The 13562-nt window shown below is 46.6% G+C and overlaps 1 protein-coding gene across 2 annotated transcripts in view; it reads left to right on the top strand.

The window, feature by feature from the left end:
• The window catches only part of IGSF21 (immunoglobin superfamily member 21), a 127733-nt gene that overhangs the window by 23374 nt on the left and 90797 nt on the right, over nt 1–13562 (top strand). Inside the window, exons 1-2 of one of the 2 annotated variants that reach the window (XM_053451916.1) lie at nt 5901–6007; nt 6430–6517. Coding sequence is in view for 1 of the 2 variants with exons in the window: in XM_053451915.1 (XP_053307890.1) it covers nt 5895–6007 (113 nt within the window). In the remaining variant the exon portion in view is untranslated. Of the gene's footprint in view, nt 1–5894; nt 6008–6429; nt 6518–13562 lie in introns of those variants that run through there. The other variant, XM_053451915.1, reaches the window with a different exon arrangement.

The raw sequence follows: 13562 nt of genomic DNA, 5'->3' as shown, positions 1-13562 counted from the left end.
GGGGGGCAATTTCCAGTCCTCGCCCCCCCCCGCCAGGTACAGACCTTTACTAAATGACAATTTATTAGAAAAGCCGGATCCCGTGGAAAAGATTGTTACGCCTTCTACAAAAATATTTCTGCAGGTGATACAATGTTACCCATAAAAATATTTTGGAAAAGGTGTGACTTTCTTTTTAACACAAATACCAATTGAGAAACATTGGATCTCGTCTGCTGCTCCGAGTCTGTTTTATTCTTTATATATATAATTAAAAATCTCATTCTGTTTCCCTCCTGGCAGTCCTGTGACCTGCATATCAAAGGGATAACGCCAGCAGCGGCTGTATGTAGTGTTCTCGTGCGCCGAGTGTTATACGGCCCCTGCCATCCGCAGACAAATACCTTGAAGGATTGCGTGAAGCACGGAGCCTAATCACGGCCGGGCTATAGACACGTTGGCTATTTATAGAGCCCATTCGCGGATAACCAGTAGTTACCCTTATTTACTGGAAGGGATATTTCACATTTTTAAAGCCCTCTCGTTACACGGATGTTTATGTGCATGAAAGAGCTAAGGCTTTCATTCCTAATTAAATATTAATGAGTTTGGATTTGGATCCATTTGTCCTTGGAGCGGCCGGATTATTAATTAGCCCGGCAATAATTTGCGGTGTGTGAAAAGGCCCAAAGTCGTTTTGAAGTGTCAGATCCGTGAGTGTTCTGCCAAATTGAATTATACTTTGCAACACTTAACTCGGCTGAAATATTTATCTTGCTTTCCTTGTGTAAGTGCCAGTTATTGGACGGGTCTCCGCGGACCTGTCTGACGATGCACCGTGTACATGTCGTCGCGTGTGCGAGGCTTTGGCCTGCGCTTCACAGCCGCTCGTTTACCGCGGAGTAATCATGACCGTGGCATGACATGCGCTAACAGCGTTTCTTCTCAGCACGACAAGCAGGAAGAGAATAAAGGGTGTTTCTCCTGGTTTTATTGGTAAAAACCCAAAACATTCTAATATTATTCGTTAATATGAAGCGGTGAAATATTTGGGGTCTTGAGCCAATTCAACGAATTGGATTTTTCAGTAATTTGAAGAACTGGGTATGTTTTCAGGTTTATGTTCCGGTATTTTTTTAATCCGTGTATTTGGGTGAACATGAAATCTGCCCTTGATGTTTGAGGCACTTTCTATGATTGAGCATTGAGGTCAATTGGGGGTCACCTCACACAGAAGTGGATTCGTCAGAGGATGTTGGTAAGAAACCAGAATCCTGTGAAAGGAGGTTTTTAAACACAAGGAAGGCATAAGGCACACTTTTGTTTTTCCACAATATACTTTTTCTTGCATAGTAAAGCTTTATAAAGAAGGGGCTTTCTATTCACCATGAACCCTAGAAATGTCAGCCATTATCTAGACCTGGACATCCATTCTGAAACCTTTCTATACCCCCTGAGATCCAAAGACTTTGGCCAAGCCAGTTAGTCTTAAGACCTGGCATCCTCCTAGAGACCTCTAGACCCGAACCATCCTCCCTTAGACTTTGCAATCCCCACTATTAATCCTCCATGAGTTTGGTCATACATGAAACCGTGAGCAAGACCCCTTTGTCCATCCACCAAAATACCTTAAGAGTTTAGCCATCCATTTGGAGACCTTATGGTCCTCAAGCTTCAGTGCACCCCAACGTCCTTATGATTATCATTATACTGATGGTTGATTAATAATATGGTTGATACGTCCAATGCTTCAGGTCCGTTCCAATAGTGACTGCCGTCTGCAGGTTTACAGAGTCTGAAATGAAATCGTAAATTGTGTCCTCCTGCAAAGGTGGTACAAACGCAAGGTATGGTAATTATCTCCTGTCAATCCAACACCCACCTCGATTAACCCAGGAGACATATTTCATACCCGGAGCAGCGAGACTATGGAACTGTTTCATCCCAAAGCAGGAGCAGGAGCTGTTAACCTGCACTCACAACTCCAGTTTAGGCTGAGAAAGTATAAATCAACGTATTCTAGAATATTGGCATTTCCAAGTTTTGTGTTCATTTGGTTGTTCTGGACTCGGCTTTTGTCTGGAGGGTCTGATGTAAACAATGTATCTCCTTTCCCTCTAAGGGAACGAACTAAAGATGTAATTCTGTAAGAATAAAACACAGTGTTGTACTTTTATGAATCGACGCGTCCATATTAAATAAAAAACAACAACTTTACAAGCAAACTAACGTTGCTGCGGGGGAGCCGAAATCGGAGGCTGGTCTACTAAGGATACAATAAGGAAATGGGGAGCAGGGATCTCTCTCCTAATGCTGTGAGGAATACCACTCGTCCAAATTAAGAGCCGTCTCTTTGTGATGCCCTCTGGTCACGTGCAGCCATTCCTTTTTGATAAAATGTTCTAAAATAAATGAGAGGTCCCAAGGGTTTAAAATAATTCAAACACCAAAACTCATTCTGTAAACTTCTCTCTATTAAAACAATCCAGTTACACGTTAACAAACCAATCAGGCCCAGATTATTGCCGAGGCTCCGTGCTGCCGTGATGCAGCACATTATTGGGGCTTTTAGGGCTGTAGAACCCTGCGATACCCTCATACCCTGCAAACATTCTGACCTCCTAGAAAAGAGGGGCATTGGGCGGGGTGAGGGGTTTGTGGACCAGGAAGGGACTGGACAATCTAAACAGGGACAATTGGTAAGTATTCAGTGCTTGTCCTTTACCCCTCACAGGGGTTGGACAAGAATGGAAGCGATTCCATCTCGGCCCGTCTCATTAGCCCCTCTGTGCAGTGACAGGCAGTAAACTCCAAGCCTCACAAATTTCCCTTGAAGGAAACTAGCAAATAAGATCTATTTCATCTCCAGGGACCCAGCAACTCCTGCGCCCATCACCTAAAATATATACAGAGATGTATATTCTACCCTTGGATAAATATCTGCTGTTTGTAGGGCGAGAGAGGGGGTTGTGTCATGTGCTGAAAAATGGCACCTTTCAGGCAGTCTCTTTTCCCTGTGAAGGGAGCGGCGTCTCTCTCCGCATACTAATGTCCGTGGCGGGAAATCTACGCCTTGAGAGCACTGTTCTTTCTATTGCATTGAGCTGTTGGCCCTTACTTTTCAAGGTCAAGAGAGGAACTCGGAAATGCTGGATAAATCCATTAGTGGATTACGTGGCTGTGAATTTGCAGGGATGGCACCGGAGAGGAGCCACTGGTGGCACGGCACGTCTGCCCCTGTCAAGGGCTTAATTCAGTGCAAGTCAGCGGCTGTCTGTGACACCTCTCATTGCCGAAGAGCGCTAATGGGGACCGAGAGGCGTCACAGAGAAAAGGACAATTAGCTTGCAATAACATACAGGCTTTAACCCTTTGTGAGTCTAGGGTGAGTGGCATATGTGAATAATTATCAAGGTGATGCTTAACTTGTTGTCAATGCAAAGCACAAATTGTAAATATAGAACACTTGCTGGGTAACCTCACCAGGTTCTCGGTAGTTGGGTTATGTGCAGTGACCAGGACACAACAATTCTCCAACCCAGATCTGTGCCTTCTAGAAAATTAAGTTTGTCAATCAGGGCCAACAACTGAGAGCTGGCAGCTCTGGGGCGGGGCAAGGTGGAAGAGCCCGGGCTGCTCAGGGGCTGGACTCGGGGAGCCAGTCACAGAACATGTTGTGTTACTGACAGACCCCGCCCACTTTACTGCTCAGAAAAGGGATCAGACCCTGCGTGGATGTCAGGACTAAATCTGAAAAATCTCTGCAGCCTGCGCGTTTCTGTTTGGATGCAGGGACTTGTGTTTGAAACACGGGAGAGGATCTGTACGGCGATGTCTGAAGCAGAATATTGGGAGGTGTTGTTCGGCAGTTGTGTGAAGTGCTTCTGGGCTGTTTGTGACCTGGAAATTGTAATTTCCTCTTAACTTGTCGTGTAGGTGAAGAACAAACTGCCAGAGAGTCTGGCGCTGAAAAGGTTAATAATGTTGGACATTGCCGGTTCATACAGCTCCGGTCCTGCCCGGGGCATTCTTCCTAACGCAGGACATGATTGGCCCCTCAGTGGGACGGTGACTGCACTGCGGAGCTATTGATAGCCCGTCAGTGTCCCGTTACATTAGTGTCCCTTAACATACACACAGGTGACAGGCTGCGCTGACATACGTGTGCGGGGTATAAAGTCACCCCGTGATGCTGCTGGCGGTTTGTGCGTATTCCAGATATTTGGTCGTTTTACCTCCTTCCAAGAAATATAGAAAATCTCCTGTACCGTTATTATTTTAGCCTAAAACATTTATTAAAGGGACTGGTACTATTTTACTATTCACATTATGTGATTGGCGTTTGGGGCCCCTTGTGGACGGAGAGCCCGCTAGGCGGCCGCGAACACCGGCAACCTGCTCTGTATACACAGCACGAGGACGGCAGCGAAGCCGCGCATGGAGAAATATGAGTCCGAGACGAGGCGAGATGCTATCTGCTGAGCCGGACGCAGCCTTCAGATGCTATCAGACGCGCGTACTTTATAGCCCAAATAAGCGAGTCTCCTCCAGTGCTTTCCACGAGGGTAGAGAAGACGAGGAGCGCAGGGGAGATAAGAGCCGGGCGGTGGGAGACAAGCGAGACTATTAAGCATTGCGGGTAAAACTAATGACACTAAGAGAGTCCAGACGCAGCCATTAATCGCAGCGTCTGCCCCCAGCTCAGGTCAGGAAAACTATTAGACGCCTTCATTCATCGCCCCGTACGGCGGCGCGCCGGGGTCCCAGGCCTGTTACCCCAGGATTACACGCAGGGGCATGAAGCTGTTTAACACGGAACGTTCCGCGGAGGTCATGTGATAATCGTGCCGCGCGTCCGTTTAGACGTATGTAGGACAGGCGTTTTTCTCTGTTCATGTCCTCCAGATGCCGGCGTAATTATTGCAGGGGTTCCGGACGCCACCTCCAGCCGCGGGAGACGCCGCTTTTTTAAGGAAGGAATAGATGAGTTTTGCACATCGGGTTTTCTCATGAAGCTTGGCCACGCCATACTATGATGAGCTGTCAAAAGGGTTAACCATTTGAAGAGTCTTGGGGTCCGCTTATTCAAAAAGTGCACACTACTACCAAAAAGCGTAAAGCAATTTGCTCTGGTGGTAATTAAGGGGTTAAAGGAGTCTTTTGGGTTTTTTTATTGGTAATTTTCAGTAGGTTTTTTGGGTTTTGTTGAGTCCATTGCGGAGATAAATGCCCTCTGTACAGATCTGGCGCGCTCTTACCCGGGGCAAATATCGACCACGAGTAAAGTTATCCGCCTCCGCCTTGCGTCCTGTAGCCCGACGTGGAACAAACACCATGACAGAGACGTTAAGGGTCTCTCTGCGGGCGGCGATACGGGGGGATTTCACATTAAAAACAAACGCAGGCTGCTCGCGATTTATTAAATGTATCAAAGATGGGACTTTTACAGGAAAAACGGATACAAATTTATACCAAATGTATCAAAGATGGGACTTTTACAGGAAAAACCGATACAAATTCATCACAGATTCACGCAGTGAAATAGCGGTTTCTTTTCTGGGATTTCAATGATAAACGCAACATCAATAATTATCACGTTTTTGAGATCAAAATCCTAAATAATAGAATAAAAAAATCCAAGCTCCTTTGGAGGCCTTAGACGTGGCCGCTGGCCGGGGTTGTTTAGGGTCAGCTTGTTAGGGGCGATTCAGGGGCAAACGGATGGCTTAACGATGGCCGTTCCCAGTTCCTCGCGCCTCTCGTCTCTCGTGCTGGGCCTTTTCTAACAAACTGTTTGATGCGTTATTTGTGTTTCTTCTCCGGGATGTTTATTCAGCAAAGATTATCCGTTCGAGAACGTCGATATGGGGGTCTTTGGGGTCCCACATCTGACCATGCCTTTTGTTTTCTTTTAGGATATCTCACGGTCACCATCGAGCCTCTGCCTCCTGTCGTAGTCGGAGACTCTGTGACCCTAAAATGTAATTTTAAGACGGATGGAAGGATGCGAGAAATCGTCTGGTATCGGGTAAGACATTTTTTACCGTATTTACATTATAAATATATACTGAATACCCCGTCGGAGCCGGTTCCGGGACGGGGTCCCTTTAATGGCCAAGCAGTACTTATTTCCGGAGCCTCGGCATTACGGCAGCCGGTGGCTTCTGTAAGATTGGATTAACCCACTTTTCCCACCGCAGCGATAAAGCCTCCTCCGGATTTCCCGGCCCCTCGCCATGCTCCATATATACGCCCGTGTGTGGCCCGCTTTGTGCGTCTTGTGCTTTAACCTAGACTTTTTTCCACCGTAGCGATCTGAAATTCCCGCCGTGCCTTTCCTCCGCAAACGTTTGTGTTTTGGGCAGTAAATTGCTCTGTTGTGTGTTTGGGCTCTATTTATAAAACGCTCCTACGCCGAGATGCGTTCGTCAGCTGTTGTGTGCCGTGTAGATTTGGACTTTTGCCACAGAGCTGGCAATATATTTGGTATTCTGAAATCATTTAAAGCGTTATCGCCCGTAGGAGTCAGATTTATAAGGTAAGTATTTATCATTTATAAAGTATGCATGGCACAAATGTTCCTCTGCTGGCCAATAACGACGATAAGATGCTAGCCGCCCGTCTCAGTCTCTAGCAGATATCTGTCGGGGGGGGTATTAATATAAGGAGCAGGCTTGTTAACCCCAAACATAACAACCCCCCCCAAAAAAAATAGGACTCGATCTCTGCCCCCTGTGCGTTATAATTAATTACAAACTACATTTATTTTCTGCATCTATTATTTTTTTCTCCAAAAAATGTAAAAGGATGAGAGGTTATTCGTGGAGCCCTGCCACGTGCCTGAACAATCATTTCTTACGCTCTGCTGAGACCTGTGACGTATCCGTGTCTCCCGGAGGGGTGGAATAATCAGACGTAGCGCTCACAAAGTTAGTACGCTTCAGACTATTAGAAATATAATCTGTGAACAGAGGACACTTCTTTTCTAAATCTTACGAGGAGGATCTTCTTCCCTGACATTCTGGATTCCCTTTAGAACCAAACCAGTTCTGTTTTTTTGGAACGCACTTTATATAGAAGCCTGCCGGCCCTCGTTTGGAATTTTAACAGCCTGCAAAACAATTTTTGGGTTTATTAATACAGCCTACGGAGAGAAAAGAAGCCAAACGAATTATAGTCCTTTTTCCCCCTTTTTTCTGTGACTTTTCTGGAAAGCGTTTTTATACATTGATGCTAAATGTACAGCCGATGCCTTTTATTATATATTATATTATTTCTAGAAAATCTCTCATCTCGCCTGTAAATCTCCTTTCGCGGTGCCTTTTATTTGTCGGAATGAACGCGTCCTAGCGGCAGGATATTTTCTATCGTACGGTAAATACCTGTGTGTCCAACCTTCCCGTCCAAGAGGATATGCGTTCCCAATAATATCCGAACGTATAGGCGTATAAATAAATAATCGGCTCGATTCATTCCTTCTAACGGATAAATAATAGATTCTCCCCGTATTTATTGCAGTCTGTGAACACACCGTTAAGTAATATTAAAACGCTACACAGTGCCGGGGAAAGCGATTCTTCTATAGTCTCCGGGTCTTGTCTATAAATGTAATACTTGTGTTATGTCCAAAATAAAATATTAATGACGCCGAACGAGGATTAAAGTGATGTCTTTGTGTTTGCGCATGCTGAATTATTTACCCAGATTTTCTGTACTACCGACGTTTGGACATTCTTTGGGAAAACACGCACTCGCGCGCACGCACACACACCCCACACACACACACACACGCATGCACACTCGCACCCCCCCACATGCACACACGCACACACTTGCCTTTTTCTTGGCAATTTAGATAAAATAATTTTTCTTAAGCCGTAATCGCTCTTGTGTTCCACCGATAATCCCCCCGCCACCGTCTGCAGTTCTAATCTCTCAATCCCACATCCTTCCGTATTAATATTTTTAGCGCAGTCGCTCCGTTTTACCGTTGCCACGGTTTTTAACTTGAGTCTTAGTTGTAGATAATTTGAAAGAAAACGTTTGCCGTTTGTGAACCCCGGTTGTATTTTATGCTTAAGAAGAAATAATATAGATTTTTTTATGCGCTTATGGCAAACGAGTGACTGCAAGCCTGTGGATACTTAGAATGATTTATTTGTATTCCTTTACCAATGTAAGGGATTATTTGCTCCTCTCGGGTGTAAATGTGCCCTCCGCATGGACCTGTCCAAGTGCGTAGTGTCTTCTTACTGAATCCTATAAGTCCAGTAACTCTCTGGGGGTTGGTTTGTTTTCTTCCTGGGGAGGGATAAGTACGTTATTTTCCTCTGCCGTAGTAGTGAGAGGGAGGCGGGCTGCCATTTTTTCTGAAAAGTAATCCCCCTGGTAATTAAACTCGGCTGCACGGAGAAAAATATTATTTCAGGGGTCGCTGATCGTAGAGCTTAATGTGAACTGACATCCGTATGAAATAAAGTATCACCCCGGCACTGTGCGAGAGCGTGCGCGGAGCGTCCACGGCTTGGTGACGGGCAGCGTGTGCCGGGAATCGCGATCTCATGGGTTGGGTTTGGTGCCCGTGTGCAATGTGGCATAGGGGAGTACCTTATTACAAAATGTGAAGAGAGCATCGCTGGAGCAAGCTCGCTCGGGTCTGAAGTGAGGACATGTCACATGGCAGAGTGCTTTCTCTATATGAATGCTTATGATCACGCGCTTGCTGCCGGTCTGTTCTCTATATGAATGCTTATGATCACGCGCTTGCTGCCGGTCTGTTCTCTATATGAATGCTTATGATCACACGCTCGCTGCCGGTCTGTTCTCTATATGAATGCTTATGATCACGCGCTTGCTGCCGGTCTGTTCTCTATATGAATGCTTATGATCACACCCTTGCTGCCGGTCTGTTCTCTATATGAATGCTTATGATCACACGCTTGCTGCCGGTCTGTTCTCTATATGAATGCTTATGATCACACGCTCGCTGCCGGTCTGTTCTCTATATGAATGCTTATGATCACACGCTTGCTGCCGGTCTGTTCTCTATATGAATGCTTATGATCACACGCTTGCTGCCGGTCCGTTCTCTATATGAATGCTTATGATCACACGCTTGCTGCCGGTCTGTTCTCTATATGAATGCTTGCTGCAGGTGTGCTCGGTGCTTTGCTGCTCCGGCGTTACCGGCTGCGTAGATCTCCCGATATCTCCGCTCTGTGCTTTCTCTCTCTGGGAGGAAAATTTCAGCTTCGCATTAATAAATTGAATGTCACATTAACAATTTGATGTCACTTTCGCACCAGCGTACCCAATGAAGCGTAGTAACATCACTTTAACAAATTAAATGGGGCATACCACCGGTGCTTTAATAAATTGAGTGAAGTGCGGTGACATTGCAGCATGCGCGGAGACCGTATTCACCCCACCACCCTCAACATTCGCTCTGGAAGCTCGCATCCTTGACACCACGATGGTGATTAATATGTATGATGCTCCGAGGAACCCTGATAATCACTGAAATGTGCTCCATAAACAGGGTTTATTCCAAATCTCCCGCATTTTCCTCTTTGGCCCCCAAACACCCGATGCCCCCCTCTCTCCTCCCCTGGTGCCCCTCTTTTCTAGGAGGTCAGAATGTTTGCTGGGTATGAGGGTATCGCAGGGTTCTACTGCCCTAAAAGCCCGACAAAGTGTATAGAAGCAGTCCATAGACCCTTAGCACTCGGTTGCCGATCTGGAGTCTTGGCCCCGCTGCTGTGATTTTTGGCCCCCGGCAGGTTAGGCTGCTCTTTGGGTTTTATTTACGGCCGCCGGATTGGGGGTTGGCTGTGGATCTGGGGCTCCCCGCCGACGCTCTATTGTCTCTGTCCTTTTCCGTTCGCAGCTCTGGGGACATCTGCCTCGCTCAGTGCACACAATACAGGAAACTCTGCCACGCTGAACACGCTCGAACAGCATCCAGCGCAGCCTCCGGCCGGGAGAGGTTGCCATGGCGACTTCTTTTTAAGTCCTGTCTGAATCTCCCAGGGTAAAGGTCCGTGTTTTACTCAATAGCAGAGACCGTAGGAACAGGTGGGGAGGGAGCCAAGACGAGATCCTCAAACTGCAAGTAAAGCGGAACTCGAGATCAGGAAATTAAAGATCTGGGATTGTTTTATTTTTCAAAACCTCCATAGAGCCTCCTCTGTGTCAATCTGTGATCTTTTTAATAAATAGTTTTTATCCCTGCCGGCTCCTGCTGCACCCAGCTTCTCCATGTGGATTTCATTTTTTTTCCACATATAAGCAAAGGCTTTGAGAAGTATAGATTTGCATCTACAGATTAACTGCCCAAATATCTGGATAATGGACTGGTGCTGAACCCGGCAGCCGCTGCTCCTGAGTTTAGTGTCTGTCTGCAGGGTCTGCCAAGAGTCTACCTGAAAATCACTGACTGGTTTGTTTTGTGCTGTGCTCAGTACGCAGATCTGGGTTTCAATGAAAATGAATCTGTTTATGTGACCGGATAAACCAAATCCGCTTGCAGAGGCAGTCTGTCACCAGGGGTCCTGATCGCTGCAAGCAGTAGAATGTTATTTGTGGGACCAGCGACAAATCGATTTATATTTGGTGCATGAAAGACTTCTCCTTAATGGTAAATAACGGCTTGCATGGAGCCATTTAGATCCTGCGACCAGTCTGATCAGCATTTCCCATTCAAAGAAATAAATGTGTAGAAAGGAATGCACCTGTCACCACGCTAATTTCCTAGTCACGCCGCAAACCAGTGGCATCTTTCTATAACCTATAAACATCCCCAGGATGTGTCCCATCCACTGGGGCTTCCCTGAAGCATTGCGTTGGAAGACGCTTGTTCAAGGTCTTGTTAGCCCGCGCGTTCTGCTTCTTGCCTTGTTGAGCTCTGTCTCTCCTGTTCGTCGCTCCTTTACATGTCTGCTGTTTCTCTTCATCCTGTGCTTTGTGCATCAGTGTCATTTCTACCTCACTGCATCTGCCGGTATCACCGGCCTGTCTGATGTCGGCCACGCGACTTTACTCGCCTGTGAAACCGTAAACAAAAAAGAGTAAACTGCTTTCCTGAAGACTGAGGAAATTCTCCGCTTAAACATTGTGTGAAAACACGGAGGAAAGCGGAGGCGTCGGTGACAAAAGGTATTTGGCCAGGGTCCCGTACAATTGGTATTCCGTGCTTTTTCCGTGGAATGGGGATCTTTATCAACAGAGGGGCCATTTCTGACGCCAAATATATAACCAAATGTGTCTAAAATTCAAAAAAGAAAAAAAAAAGAGACATGTTTCTTTAAGTGAGCGACACACATGATGGAGAGCAGGTGACAATTGACAGGAAGTGAGTGGAGTTACATAGTAGCCCTGCTCCTCTGAGAATAAACCCGCCCCCGAGGACCAGCAATCCTCTCACGCCCAGCACCCCACGGTCAAAGCCAAGCATGAAACCAATTGCTTAATGTTTTGTCAGAAAAGTACCGGAGCTGCCTCTGTACAGAGCCCCATCGCTGCACGTTCTTTGCCGGTATTTAAATATCCGGATCTATTCCTGTAACGCACGCCATCTGCAGCTCCTCACGCCGGATCCGGTACAATTCTGAGCGTTTTATTCAAATATTGGCACTTTGCAGCAGACTCCGTACAGCAGAGAAGCCGGACTCACCCCTGCCACCGCGTGATTATCTTCTCTTCCAAAACAGAGCAAGGCCGTTTCCCGTTCTTCCTTCTCGTGTCACAAACTCATAAATATTTAAAAAGTGGGGGGAAAAAATGCCCTTTCTGCGTCTGAACGATGAAAACATCAGCGCTGCAGAGACCTTCAAAACCTCAATTAACATCGCGATCCCAGATTTAATGTATTGGCTTTCACGTTCCGGTTTGTAAAGCTTAATTTTTTTAGGTGTTTTTTTTGGTGGGGGGGGTATAAAAATGCTTGGATTATAATATTTTAAAATATTGTTCTGCAAAGCATCCTGGGATATAACACCAGCCTTCATTTCCAGTGTTAAATGAGCGACGGGATGCCGGGAAGCTTTGATATTCGCAGTTAAGAAGCCGTCTCAGAATAAACAAACCCTTGGGTAAATAAAGATGAGTTTGTGTGTTTATTTGCTTATCCTTATTGTTGCTCACACGCCGAAGTCACCTTCTGCAAACGTTCAGGAAACGGTACGAATGAATTAAACATGCGCGGCGCTGGGCAAAGTTCAACTGCTGTTTTTGTAACTTGGCTGCCAATTAGAGCCGGGTCTCGGTCACTTGCTGAACCCCAGCAGCTTGTTTGCTTTCTTTAAAACTTTGTGCGCTTTGCCGCGTCCATGCGTTGTGTGATAAATAGGGATTGCGCATGAATACCGTTCCAGACCCCCGACTACCGCCTGGCGCGTGGCTGCAGACCATCGGAGACCTACGGCCTAGCGCGTGGCTGCAGACTATCGGAGACCGGGCAGAACACCTCAGCTTTCGGCAGAACGCGTTCCAAGCGCCAGTAAAGTCTTCCCGGCAGTTCCTCCCCACCACAGCTGAGAACGTGGCACGGACTCGTCTTACGTGTCCCTCGGTTTATTCGTGGTGATTGACACGTGTAACGATATGCTGCACGGAGTTGGGTTGTGTGTTCATGGGGCGTCGGGTCAGTGTTTGCTCTGGATCACACCTTCCTCTGCAGGCTGAATTGGGTTGTTTCCGACGTTGGTAAATATCTTGCCCCCTTAAGTCAATCGTTGCCCCCAGACTGAAAAAAACGACTACAGAGGAAATGTATTTACGGGAAATAACAGGCGGAAGCTAAAATGACTTCTGAAATGTACTCTTGGGATCATTCACCAGCCGTTAATCATAGAAGTAAATCGTGTTTATTATCCGGACCTTATTTGTGCTTCCCAGACTCTGTCGTAATATTCCTGCAACAACTCCTCCGACCGGCCAGGCTGCGGACCTCCAGAAATGAGTGTCTGGATGTCTCGGCCAGCTTCTTCTCGATGGGTTCCCCATCTAAGGTCCGATCAAGAAGCAGGAAGTTTTAGCCCAAAACGACATTGGCCGTGTGGACTGTGCCGCGGAGCCCCTTGGTGCAAACGCTGGCCAGCAGGAAGCTACTGCATCCAGAACCGCATCGGACCTGATAGAGGATGAGAGTCACTAAAAGCAGGAGTACGGATCAAGAGGGTTTGAGTGAAGAGCCTTTATCGGCTGGAGGTAACGGACCGCGTTGTGACTACTCTAGGATTACATTATGGGACCGATGCGTTGTACGGAGAGAACCCCCAACCTTGTGGGACTTCTGTAATTCTTTACGATAATAGCTGACAGGACGTTGCTGCGCATGACGATGGAGCTGCTCAGGTCTGTCTGTGCGCATCCAGATGTATTCCGTGTACAGATATCATTAGGCATTGTTTGGATTTTCTGCAAATCGCTGTTATTTATACTCTGTTCTCTGGAGCTCCGCCGGGGAGATTTGCCCATTACTCTTCATTTGCCGGGACATTTTTTTTCTACATATGTATTACAATAACTCAATATTATTTAACCTCTTCTGCGGAACGAGGTCACTAATGTAATATCAGGCTGAT

The sequence above is a fragment of the Spea bombifrons genome, chromosome 12, assembly GCF_027358695.1.
Source record: "Spea bombifrons isolate aSpeBom1 chromosome 12, aSpeBom1.2.pri, whole genome shotgun sequence".
NCBI classification, from domain to species: domain Eukaryota; kingdom Metazoa; phylum Chordata; class Amphibia; order Anura; family Pelobatidae; genus Spea; species Spea bombifrons.
The sequence above is the reverse complement of the archived record's forward strand: the minus strand, read 5'-3'. Positions and strand labels throughout refer to the sequence as shown.